This window comes from Nansenia antarctica (genome assembly GCF_963989245.1).
Source record: "Nansenia antarctica genome assembly, chromosome: 18".
Classification (NCBI taxonomy): Eukaryota; Metazoa; Chordata; class Actinopteri; order Argentiniformes; family Microstomatidae; genus Nansenia; species Nansenia antarctica.
In genome coordinates, this window is record NC_137691.1 from 15,235,562 (window position 1) to 15,253,338 (window position 17,777).

Consider the following 17,777-nt stretch of genomic DNA (forward strand, 5'->3'; position numbering starts at 1 on the left):
AACAGATTCCACAAATTAAAAGAGAAAATGGGGAGCTTACAACTGACCCCCTCGAAATCAATGAGACTTTTAGGGCATTTTATTCCAAATTGTACACTTCTGAGGCACCCAATGATGATACCAATATGCAACATTTCTTCACAAATTTAAATGCCCCTGTTATCAACCCTGTTCATAAAGCAGAACTTGAACTACCCTTCCAAGACACCGACATTTATAATGCAATCACAGCTATGCAAAGTAGTAAGGCCCCGGGCCCTGATGGATACCCCATCGAATTCTACAAAAAATTCTCAACCAAATTAACTCCGCTCATCTTAGAAATGTTCAATGACTCAATGGATAATGAGGCCCTGCCACAGACGCTAACAGAGGCATTCATAACCCTTTTACCGAAACCAGGGAAAGACAGAACGGAGTGTGGTTCACATCGCCCCATCTCGCTGCTCAACAGCGATGTCAAGATATTAGCTAAAGCACTATCCCGGCGTCTAGAGTCCGTCACAGACGAGGTGATCTCCCCTGATCAAACTGGCTTCATGCTGGGCCGCCACTCATTCTCTAACATCCGAAACCTTCTAAATGTCGTACATTCTCCTACGTCCGAGGAGGTACCTGAGGTGGTTATCTCCCTGGATGCGGAGAAGGCTTTTGACAGAGTGGAGTGGGCGTACTTATTTGAATGTCTGAAAGCTTTTGGCTTTGGACCCACTTTTATTGCATGGATCAGACTACTATACTCATCTCCTAAGGCAGGGGTCGGCAATTAGGTTTGGCCTCGGGCCAAAAAAATTTTGAGCCACTAGATGGCGGGCCCGAACATAATCAAAGGCTAATTTAAGTAATTGATTGTTTTAAAATGTGACACGTTCTAATGCTTTGACTTTTCTTTCGACTGTACACATCGCTAGTCAACTAACACAGCTTGTTTTGTGAACCTGCTAACAATGTAAAGTAGTGTTCTAGTTAACTAGGTAGCTGTCCAATCCATTATGTTGCAGTATTTTGGCTTGATTAGCGAGTTTGTGTTGTGATTCTCAACAACGTTGAAACGTAGTTTCACACTTTTCCATATTTTTGAATAATAAATGTGTGGACTGACGATGTAGCGTAGCCTAACTTATTCTAATAATTATGTAACAGTTTCATTCTGATAATTATTCCCCCCTCCTCCCAGACAAGGTCACATTATTATTATTGGATTGGTTGTTTGCGTGCCGGGTGAAGTTAGCCAAACATTTAACCTGCTAGCAAGAGAAACATAATGTCACTCTCCAAAGGTCTAAAGAGGAAAGTTGACGGTGGAAACAGGGCATTTAAAGAGGAATGGACAGCGAACTATACGTTCATCCTACCTGGTTTCATCAATGCAAAGCCGTTGTGAGAGACATTTTCCGTGCTCACAATGTTCCCTTTCTATACGCGAGTCGTCCTTTTCGTCAATGAATGCGATAAAGACGCACGAGAGGAATCGATGGATGCATAAAAACCTTGAGAACTGCCTGTGGATTAAAGTGACGTCAATATCACCAGATATCAAGCAAATACTGACCGATGGGAGATGCTTTTTGTTTGCGCCGATTTTGTTTTCAATGTTTTTCAGAAAATTAAACAGAATTTGCGTTGTTACTGTTCATATGTGTGTTGCAGTCACATATACGTAAACATTACGTTTGAATGGCTTACTGAGCTCGTGTTATTTTGTTCAAACCACACACGGTATGTCGGCTATTTCAGCACCGTGACGCGTTGTCCACCTGCTTATGATTCACTCTGAGGGGTTCAGCGTCAGTGCGCTTCGGTGCACCTTGCTGCCTGATTGTCTGTCCCTGTGTCATTCACTCTCAACATGGATAAAAGTACAATAAGCATTATTCAGGTGGAGTTCGATTCTCTATTCGGACATTATAGGCGCTATATGTGGGACTGTCGGTCCGATATTATTATAAAAAAATAAAAAAAATAAAAAATAAAAAGTGGATTCTCAAAATAATCTGCTGGGCCAAATAGTATTGGTGACGGGCCAGCAATGGCCCACGGGCCGCCTATTGCCGACCCCTGTCCTAAGGCATCGGTAGTTACGAACGGGAAACGCTCCACATTTTTCTCATTGTCGAGAGGGACACGCCAGGGGTGCCCGCTGAGCCCACTCCTATTCTCATTCGCCATCGAACCTCTGTCTATCATGTTAAAATCTTCTCCAATAATAAATGGAATTTCTAGATGGGGGAAGGAACACAAGGTGGCGCTATATGCCGACGACTTACTGTTGTATGTATCTGAACCGGTGCAATGCATTTCCCATATAGTTCAGATGCTGCATAGATTTGGTAGCTTTTCGGGATACAAGATCAACCTCACTAAGAGCGAATGTTTTCCAGTGAACAACCTAGATCTCGCAATCCCACAATGTGACTTGCCCTTCCATTTGTCTAAATCTGGCTTCAAATATTTGGGAATTAATATTACACGGTCCTTCTCTAAACTACATGAAAAAAACTTCACGCCCCTTGTTAATAAATTAAAAGATGATTTACAGAAATGGAGGTCCATTAATTTATCACTGGCAGGGAAGATCAACTGTATTAAGCATTAAGATGAACGTTCTACCCCGATTCCTCTACCTTTTCCAATGTCTCCCTATATTCCTCCCAAAGTCCTTCTTCTCGTCCATAGATAAGTCCATATCATCTTTCATTTGGGGGGGGTAAAGTCCCTAGAATACAGAAAAGACTTCTACAGCGACATCGGTCCCAGGGCGGACTGGGCCTACCAAATTTGCTTTATTATCACTGGGCTGCCAATATTCAGAAAATCATATACTGGGTCCATTCACCACAGCCGTCTTGGTGCTTAATAGAAAATGAGTCATGTCTTTCAACATCCCTCTCCGCCTTGATTACCTCCAAACTCCCTCTATCTGCCCCACACTACACCTCTAACCCTGTTGTTGTTAATACATTACGAATATGGTCACAATTTCGACGCCACTTTGGTTTAAAAGATTTCTCCAACCTAGCCCCTATCTGCAATAACCACCTTTTTGTCCCCGCCAGAATAGACAATGCTTTCGCCTTATGGAAAAGACTCGGTCTCTCCAAATTTAAAGATCTCTATACTGAGGGCGTCTTCTCGACCTTTAATCACCTCTCTCAAAAATTCAACCTTCCCCGCTCAAGTTATTTTCGATACCTCCAGGTCCGACATTTCATTAAAAGTTTGGATCCAAACTTCCCAAATGCACCACAACCTTCTGCTATAGATGATATCCTCCAAATTCCTCCCAATCTAAAAGGCCTAATATCAAGTATTTACTCTAGCATATCATCCCTCGGAGACACTTCCCTCCACAAAATTAAAGAGAAATGGCAGGAGGAGCTAGGGGACGTAATACCCGATGACTCCTGGACTGAGGCTCTGACGAGAGTTAACGGGAGCACATCATGTGCTAGACTAGGCGTAATCCAATTTAAGGTCTTGCACCGAATTCACCTTTCCAAATCTAGGCTAGCCAGAATCTATCCTGACGTGGATGAGAATTGTAGCAGATGTCATAACGCTCCGGCAACGCTAACACACATGTTTTGGTCATGTCCCTTATTATTTGATTATTGGTCAGCAGTTTTCAGGACCCTCTCACAGGCACTAGATCTGAACCTGCAACCTAACGCCTACTCAGCTATCTTTGGCATAGCGCCAACTGACCAACAGATTATTAACAAGCATAAAGACATTGTGGCATTTGCCACTCTACTTGCTCGACGGAGGATTTTGCTTTTTTGGACATCCCCCAAACCACCGAATTCCTCCTTATGGTTGACTGACCTTATGCTTCACTTGAAACTTGAAAAGATTAAATATACACTTAGGGGGTCCAAAGACCGCTTTTATTTCACCTGGAACCCAATAATATCCTATTTCAACAAACTAAAAACCCTCCCTGACAATGCAAGTGCGCTGGATGCTGAGTGATGACATATGTTGTGAATCTATTTATCAGGATAAACCCCTAGAGATACATCATCTCGTTCTAGAGAGGGACATATTACAATCATAACAGACATGGTATCACAGACCAACACGACCATCTCATCTATCCTCACTTACAAATGAATTGCACTTTATTTCTCTTTATCTCTTTGATTACTTACCTGTACTGTCTTCATTACCTATCACCACTGTTATTATTATTATTATTATTTATTGTTGTTTATTTATATCCTTCGTCCTGGGATGCACCACTTGGGATTTTGTGGGGGGGGGGGGGGGGGGGGGGGGGAGGGTTGGGACATGTTTGTGTTTTGTGTAAAAACAAACCAAAACTGAAAAGTATTATTTTTGTATATCTGTAACATCTCAATAAAAAGAAAGTAAAAAAATAATTTAAAAAAATAAAATAGAAACCATTAGACAAGGCGTTTTCAAGGCAAGCTCTTCTGTGTCAGGCAATTTAGAATGTTGAAGTTTTTCCAATTGTCCCATTGTGATGCAATAAGAAACTATTACAACATTTGCAACATTTGACAGTGCTACAAAAACACTGTGTGCATTGGCCATTGAGATAATATAGAGATATTGAGATATTGAAAGTACTGGGATTCATCTTAATTATGTATTTTCCAGTTTTGGATATACTGCCAATGCTGAGGTAGGTGTGGGATGCATTAAATGCTAATCAAATGTTGGTGGAACAACAGTCACAGTCACTTTCTGTAAGATTTCCCAAACATCAATACCTATGTTGTGTGTGCGTGTGCGTGCATATGTGCATGTGTGTTTATGTAACAGGGAGACTGAGGACCTGGACCTGAACATCCAGTGTGAGGCCTTTGAGGATTCCATGGCCGAGGATGCGGAGGAGATGGAGAGGGTGTACGGAGGCATCGACATGAGCAGTCACCAGGAGGTCTTCACCTCCCTCCTCACCAAAGTGAGCAGCTCCCCAGCCTCTGTCCAGCTGCTGTCCATCCTGCAGGCTCTGCTGCTGGTGGCTCCAGGACGGGGAGACGTGTGGCTGACCCTGGAGGCCCTGGCTGTCCGTGCCACTCTGCTGGCCCACGACTCACAAATGGACTCCGCTGAACGTTTGATGGAGCGCCTGCTCTCTTCCAAGAGACAACAGATCTCAGCCAGTCCCAAGACCAAGACCACCAACAGGGCAATCCAGACAGACTTGCTCGGCAGCACAACCAACCAATCAGACATGGCTTCCGTAACTCCCCCTCCTCCCCCTCCTCCCCCTCCACTTCCTGCTGCTACCCCAAACCCTCCTCCTCCCCCACCCCCACCCCTGCCAGGCACCACTTATGGTGCACCCCCACCACCTCCTCCTTTACCTGGGATGCCACCTCCTCCTCCACCACCTCTACCAGGGATGGGGCAGGGAGGTCCACCTCCTCCCCCTCCCCTGCCTGGTATGGGCCCCCCACCTCCCCCTCCCCTGCCTGGTATGGGCCCCCCACCTCCCCCTCCCCTGCCTGGTATGGGCCCCCCTCCCCCACCACCCCCTCCCCCAGGTATTGGAGGAGGTATTATTGTGCCCCAGAACGCTCCTCTCCCCAAGGCCAGCCGCTGTCCCACACTGCGCATGAAGAAGCTCAACTGGCAGAAGCTGCCCTCCAGAGTGGTGTCTGAAAGCCAATCCATGTGGTCGTCAGTGCAGTCTGATTCCCTGGAACCTGACTACTCCAGCATTGAGGAGCTCTTCTGTCTGCCAGTGACTGACTCAAAGGCCAAAAGTACCAACACTACGGTCAAACGAGAGCCCAAAGAGATATCCTTCATTGATGCCAAGAAAAATCTAGATTTGAACATATTCTTGAAGCAGTTCAGATGCTCACATAAAGACTTTGTAGCTATGATCCAAAATGGGGACCGTTCCAAGTTTGACGTCGAGGTGCTGAAACAGATGCAGACGTTACTGCCGGAGAAACATGAGATTGAGAACCTCAAGTCATACCAAGGGGAGATAGAGAAGCTGGCCGGTGTGGATCGGTTCTACCTCGAGCTCCTATCAGTTTCATGCTACACCATGAGGATCGAGTGCATGCTTCTCTGTGAGGAGACCCCTTCTGTGTTAAAGATGCTGCAACCCAAAGCTGAGCTGCTGGACGCAGCCTGTGAGAGTTTGAAGGAGAGCACCCGCCTTCCAAGTTTCTGCAAGCTCATACTTGACATTGGAAACTTCCTCAACTATGGGAGTCACATAGGCAATGCAGATGGCTTCAAGATCAGCACCTTGCTGAAGCTCACAGATACCAAAGCCAACAAGTCCCGTATCACATTGCTCCATCACATCCTGGAGGAGGCGGAGAAAACCCATGCTGACTTGCTGAACCTTCCGGATGATCTAGAGATCTGTGAAAAGGCTGCTAGAATAAATGTGGATTCTATTCAGGCAGAGTCGAGCTCACTGGTCAAACGGTTGAAGGGTTCTGAGAAAAAAGTGTCCTCTTCTTCTCAGGAGGATATCAAGCAGCAGTATCTCACTGCTATGAAGGGGAACCTGGAGGCCTGTGAGAAGCTGCAGGAGCTCTTTGCCTCCATCAAAAAGAAGAAGGAAGAGCTAGCAGAGTATCTGTGTGAGGACACGTCCCGCCTCTCACTAGAGGAGCTGTTCAACACCATCAAGACCTTCAGAGGACTCTTCCTTAAAGCAATCAAGGAAAACCAGACCTGGAGAGAGCAGGCCATCAAGGCAGAGAAGAGGAAGAAACAGCAAGAGGAGGATGACGCCAAGAGACCGAGGGGGGAGAACGGAAAAATAATTTGTAAAGCCCCCCCAGTCCAGGAGGAGGGCTGCATCATGTTGGACCACCTGTTGGCTATGATGAAGGGCAATGCACTAAGGAAGACCACCAGGGCCCAGGCAGACAGGGGCAGCCTGCCCTCTAATGACAAGAAAAGGGATAGCACCCAGCCTGAACATGCCAAGCTTGAGCGATCATCAGCCGTAGATACCCAATATGGCATAGAAGTGGACAAGGTGGCATCAACCATTCAGCAAGGATCGCAGGACAGACTGCCACACACAGGGGAGTCCACATCAGGCCTTCCAACAGGACTCAAACTGGATTAATCAGAGACCATCGCCCCCCTCAATCCTGGATTGGATCCCCTGCTCAAGGAGGGATCTTCAGAGAGAGATGAGGGCATCAGTGGCGGCTCCTGCCAAATCTCTCAGGGGGGGCAATTGTTGCGTTGATGGTTAAGGTGACACGTTCAAGGGTAAATTCACCTAAATCAGCGGGCTTAAATAAATTGACTCTCACAGCCAAAAAATAAATAATAAAAATAAAAAAAAGCTCTTTGGTCTTGCCCATTGTGGAGAGGTTGGGGTCTGATTGATTGAGTGTGTGGAGTGTGTCTTTTATAAAGGTAACGAGTTCAAACTGGTGCAGTTAATACAGGTAATGAGTGGAGAATAGGAGGGCTTCTTAAAGAAAAACTAACAGGTCTGTGAGAGCTGGAATTATTACTGGTTGGTAGGTGATCAAATACTTATTTCATACAATAAAATGCAAATTAATTATTTAAAAGTCATACAATGTGATTTTCTGGATTTTTGTTTTAGATTCCGTCTCTCACAGTTGAAGTGTACCTATGATAAAAATTACAGACCTCTACATTCTTTCTAAGTGGGAAAACCTGCAAAATCAGCAGTGTATCAAATACTTGTTCTCCCCACTGTAGTTACCGAAATAAAACACAGATCAAAAGATTTAATGTACGATTCAAGTAGCCGATGTCCTTGACAACTGGTAAATGTGGTGGAGCAGGATTTAGCTTCTCTGAGGAGTTAAGTAGAGAGAGCAGCCTGTGGCTGTGGAAAGGATTGGGCTTAAATTGAGGATACACTAAAACGTGAAACTGACAAGCGCCAAAAAAGCTCCCCTGCCAGTTCCTGCCAACAGAGACTTGTTGAGACCAGCGTGCAGGGGGTTGGCACGGGTTCACACCGAGGCTGGTTGAGGCAGAAATCGAAGGACGTCGTGTGTTTTTATATTCCTCATTCGATTCCATGCATTACAATAAGCCTGTCCACCGATTTTCTACCTCCATGGTTGGAACCACGAGACTAGACACTACATGGTCATGGATGTGCCTAGGGACACAGCAAGCATGACCAGGGAAAGTTGTCTCCACAGGACCTGAAGCACAAAGCACCAATTCAGTTCAAGAAAAGAGAAAGAGTAGAGAAATGTATGCTTGTTACACAGAAAGTGTTAAAAAATAAAACTGACGTCATAATCTGCCCTCTAGGGCCAGCATCAGGTGCAGATCAAGCGTCAAGGGGGTTACTATCGTTGAACAGAGAATAGTGGCTTTAAGATGGCACAGACAAGGCTCGTCTGAAAGTAAAACATCAAAATATCGAGGGCATTAGTTATAAGTTACCCCTAATGGGCCAGCATCAGGTGCAAATGAAAAGTAACATTATTTTAAAAAAAATATTGACATACGGTCACTGAGTACTGCAGAGTACTATTTTTGTTGCTTTAATAAAGGCTGGCAGTCTTTAATTTAACTGTTGTTGGTGTGGACTATATACTGGGGAGGTATTTGAATGAATGAATGAATGAATGGTCTTTATTGTCATTGCTACAGTACAGGTACCAAACAACGAAATTTAGGAGGGGTGGCTCCCCTGGTGTTAGGAAAAAAAATAAATAAATATATATATAATATTCAGGGGTCAAAAAATGTATACAAATATCGGATCGGTATCGGTATCGCCGATACCCGAAGCCCAGGTATCGGTATCGGTATCGGTAGTGAAAAAGTGGGATCGGGACATCCCTAGCTAAAATGTTGTCAGCGTTCATGGACCAAATTGGATGTGTCGATCCATGGCGCTTCCAATTTCCTCACGATAAAAAATTCTCATTTTTTTCACACGTCCACCATTCGTATAGCAGAATTGATTACTTCTTTATAGACAGAACACTACTTCCCTTTGTCAAAAACGTAGAATATTCAACCATAATTGAATCTGACCATGCCCCAGTACTATTGGATCTGTCCTTCCCACTTAACTACTCTGACCGCGCTCCATGGAGACTTGATACCACACTACTAACAGATAAAGAATTCTGCCAAATGATTTCAACTGCCATAGACAATTTCTTGGAAACCAATAGGGACGACACTGTTTCTCCCTCCCTGCTCTGGCAGACCCTTAAAGTAGTAATAAGGGGGGACATTATTGCATACACATCTAGGCTGAACAAAGCTAGGAGGCAAGAACAGGAGCAACTTCTCAACTCAATGATTGACATAGATCATCAATACTCTGACTCTCCCACCCCGGAGCTTTACAAAAATAAGCTGAATCTCAAAGCCAAATACGAGTTATTAACATCCGATAAGACAGAACGTATGCTGCTGAAATCACGAGGCTTTGTTTATGAGCATGGGGAAAAGGCTGGTAGAATGTTAGCGCATCAATTAAAATGTAAATCCTCTGACCAACAGATTCCACAAATTAAAAGAGAAAATGGGGAGCTTACAACTGACCCCCTCGAAATCAATGAGACTTTTAGGGCATTTTATTCCAAATTGTACACTTCTGAGGCACCCAATGATGATACCAATATGCAACATTTCTTCACAAATTTAAATGCCCCTGTTATCAACCCTGTTCATAAAGCAGAACTTGAACTACCCTTCCAAGACACCGACATTTATAATGCAATCACAGCTATGCAAAGTAGTAAGGCCCCGGGCCCTGATGGATACCCCATCGAATTCTACAAAAAATTCTCAACCAAATTAACTCCGCTCATCTTAGAAATGTTCAATGACTCAATGGATAATGAGGCCCTGCCACAGACGCTAACAGAGGCATTCATAACCCTTTTACCGAAACCAGGGAAAGACAGAACGGAGTGTGGTTCACATCGCCCCATCTCGCTGCTCAACAGCGATGTCAAGATATTAGCTAAAGCACTATCCCGGCGTCTAGAGTCCGTCACAGACGAGGTGATCTCCCCTGATCAAACTGGCTTCATGCTGGGCCGCCACTCATTCTCTAACATCCGAAACCTTCTAAATGTCGTACATTCTCCTACGTCCGAGGAGGTACCTGAGGTGGTTATCTCCCTGGATGCGGAGAAGGCTTTTGACAGAGTGGAGTGGGCGTACTTATTTGAATGTCTGAAAGCTTTTGGCTTTGGACCCACTTTTATTGCATGGATCAGACTACTATACTCATCTCCTAAGGCAGGGGTCGGCAATTAGGTTTGGCCTCGGGCCAAAAATTTTTTGAGCCACTAGATGGCGGGCCCGAACATAATCAAAGGCTAATTTAAGTAATTGATTGTTTTAAAATGTGACACGTTCTAATGCTTTGACTTTTCTTTCGACTGTACACATCGCTAGTCAACTAACACAGCTTGTTTTGTGAACCTGCTAACAATGTAAAGTAGTGTTCTAGTTAACTAGGTAGCTGTCCAATCCATTATGTTGCAGTATTTTGGCTTGATTAGCGAGTTTGTGTTGTGATTCTCAACAACGTTGAAACGTAGTTTCACACTTTTCCATATTTTTGAATAATAAATGTGTGGACTGACGATGTAGCGTAGCCTAACTTATTCTAATAATTATGTAACAGTTTCATTCTGATAATTATTCCCCCCTCCTCCCAGACAAGGTCACATTATTATTATTGGATTGGTTGTTTGCGTGCCGGGTGAAGTTAGCCAAACATTTAACCTGCTAGCAAGAGAAACATAATGTCACTCTCCAAAGGTCTAAAGAGGAAAGTTGACGGTGGAAACAGGGCATTTAAAGAGGAATGGACAGCGAACTATACGTTCATCCTACCTGGTTTCATCAATGCAAAGCCGTTGTGAGAGACATTTTCCGTGCTCACAATGTTCCCTTTCTATACGCGAGTCGTCCTTTTCGTCAATGAATGCGATAAAGACGCACGAGAGGAATCGATGGATGCATAAAAACCTTGAGAACTGCCTGTGGATTAAAGTGACGTCAATATCACCAGATATCAAGCAAATACTGACCGATGGGAGATGCTTTTTGTTTGCGCCGATTTTGTTTTCAATGTTTTTCAGAAAATTAAACAGAATTTGCGTTGTTACTGTTCATATGTGTGTTGCAGTCACATATACGTAAACATTACGTTTGAATGGCTTACTGAGCTCGTGTTATTTTGTTCAAACCACACACGGTATGTCGGCTATTTCAGCACCGTGACGCGTTGTCCACCTGCTTATGATTCACTCTGAGGGGTTCAGCGTCAGTGCGCTTCGGTGCACCTTGCTGCCTGATTGTCTGTCCCTGTGTCATTCACTCTCAACATGGATAAAAGTACAATAAGCATTATTCAGGTGGAGTTCGATTCTCTATTCGGACATTATAGGCGCTATATGTGGGACTGTCGGTCCGATATTATTATAAAAAAATAAAAAAAATAAAAAATAAAAAGTGGATTCTCAAAATAATCTGCTGGGCCAAATATTATTGGTGACGGGCCAGCAATGGCCCACGGGCCGCCTATTGCCGACCCCTGTCCTAAGGCATCGGTAGTTACGAACGGGAAACGCTCCACATTTTTCTCATTGTCGAGAGGGACACGCCAGGGGTGCCCGCTGAGCCCACTCCTATTCTCATTCGCCATCGAACCTCTGTCTATCATGTTAAAATCTTCTCCAATAATAAATGGAATTTCTAGATGGGGGAAGGAACACAAGGTGGCGCTATATGCCGACGACTTACTGTTGTATGTATCTGAACCGGTGCAACGCATTTCCCATATAGTTCAGATGCTGCATAGATTTGGTAGCTTTTCGGGATACAAGATCAACCTCACTAAGAGCGAATGTTTTCCAGTGAACAACCTAGATCTCGCAATCCCACAATGTGACTTGCCCTTCCATTTGTCTAAATCTGGCTTCAAATATTTGGGAATTAATATTACACGGTCCTTCTCTAAACTACATGAAAAAAACTTCACGCCCCTTGTTAATAAATTAAAAGATGATTTACAGAAATGGAGGTCCATTAATTTATCACTGGCAGGGAAGATCAACTGTATTAAGCATTAAGATGAACGTTCTACCCCGATTCCTCTACCTTTTCCAATGTCTCCCTATATTCCTCCCAAAGTCCTTCTTCTCGTCCATAGATAAGTCCATATCATCTTTCATTTGGGGGGGGTAAAGTCCCTAGAATACAGAAAAGACTTCTACAGCGACATCGGTCCCAGGGCGGACTGGGCCTACCAAATTTGCTTTATTATCACTGGGCTGCCAATATTCAGAAAATCATATACTGGGTCCATTCACCACAGCCGTCTTGGTGCTTAATAGAAAATGAGTCATGTCTTTCAACATCCCTCTCCGCCTTGATTACCTCCAAACTCCCTCTATCTGCCCCACACTACACCTCTAACCCTGTTGTTGTTAATACATTACGAATATGGTCACAATTTCGACGCCACTTTGGTTTAAAAGATTTCTCCAACCTAGCCCCTATCTGCAATAACCACCTTTTTGTCCCCGCCAGAATAGACAATGCTTTCGCCTTATGGAAAAGACTCGGTCTCTCCAAATTTAAAGATCTCTATACTGAGGGCGTCTTCTCGACCTTTAATCACCTCTCTCAAAAATTCAACCTTCCCCGCTCAAGTTATTTTCGATACCTCCAGGTCCGACATTTCATTAAAAGTTTGGATCCAAACTTCCCAAATGCACCACAACCTTCTGCTATAGATGATATCCTCCAAATTCCTCCCAATCTAAAAGGCCTAATATCAAGTATTTACTCTAGCATATCATCCCTCGGAGACACTTCCCTCCACAAAATTAAAGAGAAATGGCAGGAGGAGCTAGGGGACGTAATACCCGATGACTCCTGGACTGAGGCTCTGACGAGAGTTAACGGGAGCACATCATGTGCTAGACTAGGCGTAATCCAATTTAAGGTCTTGCACCGAATTCACCTTTCCAAATCTAGGCTAGCCAGAATCTATCCTGACGTGGATGAGAATTGTAGCAGATGTCATAACGCTCCGGCAACGCTAACACACATGTTTTGGTCATGTCCCTTATTATTTGATTATTGGTCAGCAGTTTTCAGGACCCTCTCACAGGCACTAGATCTGAACCTGCAACCTAACGCCTACTCAGCTATCTTTGGCATAGCGCCAACTGACCAACAGATTATTAACAAGCATAAAGACATTGTGGCATTTGCCACTCTACTTGCTCGACGGAGGATTTTGCTTTTTTGGACATCCCCCAAACCACCGAATTCCTCCTTATGGTTGACTGACCTTATGCTTCACTTGAAACTTGAAAAGATTAAATATACACTTAGGGGGTCCAAAGACCGCTTTTATTTCACCTGGAACCCAATAATATCCTATTTCAACAAACTAAAAACCCTCCCTGACAATGCAAGTGCGCTGGATGCTGAGTGATGACATATGTTGTGAATCTATTTATCAGGATAAACCCCTAGAGATACATCATCTCGTTCTAGAGAGGGACATATTACAATCATAACAGACATGGTATCACAGACCAACACGACCATCTCATCTATCCTCACTTACAAATGAATTGCACTTTATTTCTCTTTATCTCTTTGATTACTTACCTGTACTGTCTTCATTACCTATCACCACTGTTATTATTATTATTATTATTTATTGTTGTTTATTTATATCCTTCGTCCTGGGATGCACCACTTGGGATTTTGTGGGGGGGGGGGGGGGGGGGGGGGAGGGTTGGGACATGTTTGTGTTTTGTGTAAAAACAAACCAAAACTGAAAAGTATTATTTTTGTATATCTGTAACATCTCAATAAAAAGAAAGTAAAAAAATTATTTAAAAAAATAAAATAGAAACCATTAGACAAGGCGTTTTCAAGGCAAGCTCTTCTGTGTCAGGCAATTTAGAATGTTGAAGTTTTTCCAATTGTCCCATTGTGATGCAATAAGAAACTATTACAACATTTGCAACATTTGACAGTGCTACAAAAACACTGTGTGCATTGGCCATTGAGATAATATAGAGATATTGAGATATTGAAAGTACTGGGATTCATCTTAATTATGTATTTTCCAGTTTTGGATATACTGCCAATGCTGAGGTAGGTGTGGGATGCATTAAATGCTAATCAAATGTTGGTGGAACAACAGTCACAGTCACTTTCTGTAAGATTTCCCAAACATCAATACCTATGTTGTGTGTGCGTGTGCGTGCATATGTGCATGTGTGTTTATGTAACAGGGAGACTGAGGACCTGGACCTGAACATCCAGTGTGAGGCCTTTGAGGATTCCATGGCCGAGGATGCGGAGGAGATGGAGAGGGTGTACGGAGGCATCGACATGAGCAGTCACCAGGAGGTCTTCACCTCCCTCCTCACCAAAGTGAGCAGCTCCCCAGCCTCTGTCCAGCTGCTGTCCATCCTGCAGGCTCTGCTGCTGGTGGCTCCAGGACGGGGAGACGTGTGGCTGACCCTGGAGGCCCTGGCTGTCCGTGCCACTCTGCTGGCCCACGACTCACAAATGGACTCCGCTGAACGTTTGATGGAGCGCCTGCTCTCTTCCAAGAGACAACAGATCTCAGCCAGTCCCAAGACCAAGACCACCAACAGGGCAATCCAGACAGACTTGCTCGGCAGCACAACCAACCAATCAGACATGGCTTCCGTAACTCCCCCTCCTCCCCCTCCTCCCCCTCCACTTCCTGCTGCTACCCCAAACCCTCCTCCTCCCCCACCCCCACCCCTGCCAGGCACCACTTATGGTGCACCCCCACCACCTCCTCCTTTACCTGGGATGCCACCTCCTCCTCCACCACCTCTACCAGGGATGGGGCAGGGAGGTCCACCTCCTCCCCCTCCCCTGCCTGGTATGGGCCCCCCACCTCCCCCTCCCCTGCCTGGTATGGGCCCCCCACCTCCCCCTCCCCTGCCTGGTATGGGCCCCCCTCCCCCACCACCCCCTCCCCCAGGTATTGGAGGAGGTATTATTGTGCCCCAGAACGCTCCTCTCCCCAAGGCCAGCCGCTGTCCCACACTGCGCATGAAGAAGCTCAACTGGCAGAAGCTGCCCTCCAGAGTGGTGTCTGAAAGCCAATCCATGTGGTCGTCAGTGCAGTCTGATTCCCTGGAACCTGACTACTCCAGCATTGAGGAGCTCTTCTGTCTGCCAGTGACTGACTCAAAGGCCAAAAGTACCAACACTACGGTCAAACGAGAGCCCAAAGAGATATCCTTCATTGATGCCAAGAAAAATCTAGATTTGAACATATTCTTGAAGCAGTTCAGATGCTCACATAAAGACTTTGTAGCTATGATCCAAAATGGGGACCGTTCCAAGTTTGACGTCGAGGTGCTGAAACAGATGCAGACGTTACTGCCGGAGAAACATGAGATTGAGAACCTCAAGTCATACCAAGGGGAGATAGAGAAGCTGGCCGGTGTGGATCGGTTCTACCTCGAGCTCCTATCAGTTTCATGCTACACCATGAGGATCGAGTGCATGCTTCTCTGTGAGGAGACCCCTTCTGTGTTAAAGATGCTGCAACCCAAAGCTGAGCTGCTGGACGCAGCCTGTGAGAGTTTGAAGGAGAGCACCCGCCTTCCAAGTTTCTGCAAGCTCATACTTGACATTGGAAACTTCCTCAACTATGGGAGTCACATAGGCAATGCAGATGGCTTCAAGATCAGCACCTTGCTGAAGCTCACAGATACCAAAGCCAACAAGTCCCGTATCACATTGCTCCATCACATCCTGGAGGAGGCGGAGAAAACCCATGCTGACTTGCTGAACCTTCCGGATGATCTAGAGATCTGTGAAAAGGCTGCTAGAATAAATGTGGATTCTATTCAGGCAGAGTCGAGCTCACTGGTCAAACGGTTGAAGGGTTCTGAGAAAAAAGTGTCCTCTTCTTCTCAGGAGGATATCAAGCAGCAGTATCTCACTGCTATGAAGGGGAACCTGGAGGCCTGTGAGAAGCTGCAGGAGCTCTTTGCCTCCATCAAAAAGAAGAAGGAAGAGCTAGCAGAGTATCTGTGTGAGGACACGTCCCGCCTCTCACTAGAGGAGCTGTTCAACACCATCAAGACCTTCAGAGGACTCTTCCTTAAAGCAATCAAGGAAAACCAGACCTGGAGAGAGCAGGCCATCAAGGCAGAGAAGAGGAAGAAACAGCAAGAGGAGGATGACGCCAAGAGACCGAGGGGGGAGAACGGAAAAATAATTCGTAAAGCCCCCCCAGTCCAGGAGGAGGGCTGCATCATGTTGGACCACCTGTTGGCTATGATGAAGGGCAATGCACTAAGGAAGACCACCAGGGCCCAGGCAGACAGGGGCAGCCTGCCCTCTAATGACAAGAAAAGGGATAGCACCCAGCCTGAACATGCCAAGCTTGAGCGATCATCAGCCGTAGATACCCAATATGGCATAGAAGTGGACAAGGTGGCATCAACCATTCAGCAAGGATCGCAGGACAGACTGCCACACACAGGGGAGTCCACATCAGGCCTTCCAACAGGACTCAAACTGGATTAATCAGAGACCATCGCCCCCCTCAATCCTGGATTGGATCCCCTGCTCAAGGAGGGATCTTCAGAGAGAGATGAGGGCATCAGTGGCGGCTCCTGCCAAATCTCTCAGGGGGGGCAATTGTTGCGTTGATGGTTAAGGTGACACGTTCAAGGGTAAATTCACCTAAATCAGCGGGCTTAAATAAATTGACTCTCACAGCCAAAAAATAAATAATCAAAATAAAAAAAAGCTCTTTGGTCTTGCCCATTGTGGAGAGGTTGGGGTCTGATTGATTGAGTGTGTGGAGTGTGTCTTTTATAAAGGTAACGAGTTCAAACTGGTGCAGTTAATACAGGTAATGAGTGGAGAATAGGAGGGCTTCTTAAAGAAAAACTAACAGGTCTGTGAGAGCTGGAATTATTACTGGTTGGTAGGTGATCAAATACTTATTTCATACAATAAAATGCAAATTAATTATTTAAAAGTCATACAATGTGATTTTCTGGATTTTTGTTTTAGATTCCGTCTCTCACAGTTGAAGTGTACCTATGATAAAAATTACAGACCTCTACATTCTTTCTAAGTGGGAAAACCTGCAAAATCAGCAGTGTATCAAATACTTGTTCTCCCCACTGTAGTTACCGAAATAAAACACAGATCAAAAGATTTAATGTACGATTCAAGTAGCCGATGTCCTTGACAACTGGTAAATGTGGTGGAGCAGGATTTAGCTTCTCTGAGGAGTTAAGTAGAGAGAGCAGCCTGTGGCTGTGGAAAGGATTGGGCTTAAATTGAGGATACACTAAAACGTGAAACTGACAAGCGCCAAAAAAGCTCCCCTGCCAGTTCCTGCCAACAGAGACTTGTTGAGACCAGCGTGCAGGGGGTTGGCACGGGTTCACACCGAGGCTGGTTGAGGCAGAAATCGAAGGACGTCGTGTGTTTTTATATTCCTCATTCGATTCCATGCATTACAATAAGCCTGTCCACCGATTTTCTACCTCCATGGTTGGAACCACGAGACTAGACACTACATGGTCATGGATGTGCCTAGGGACACAGCAAGCATGACCAGGGAAAGTTGTCTCCACAGGACCTGAAGCACAAAGCACCAATTCAGTTCAAGAAAAGAGAAAGAGTAGAGAAATGTATGCTTGTTACACAGAAAGTGTTAAAAAATAAAACTGACGTCATAATCTGCCCTCTAGGGCCAGCATCAGGTGCAGATCAAGCGTCAAGGGGGTTACTATCGTTGA

The 17,777-nt window shown here is 45.0% G+C and overlaps 1 protein-coding gene across 1 annotated transcript; it reads left to right on the forward strand.

The window, feature by feature from the left end:
- Positions 1-338: 338 nt before the first annotated feature.
- LOC308173005 (inverted formin-2-like) lies at positions 339-17,777 on the forward strand (the record flags this gene model as incomplete). Its single annotated transcript, XM_080547972.1, has 4 exons — positions 339-664; positions 4,789-5,414; positions 14,765-16,251; positions 17,730-17,777. The coding sequence occupies 4 exons, from the start codon at positions 339-341 to the stop codon at positions 17,775-17,777; spliced, it is 2,487 nt and encodes an 828-aa protein (XP_080404098.1).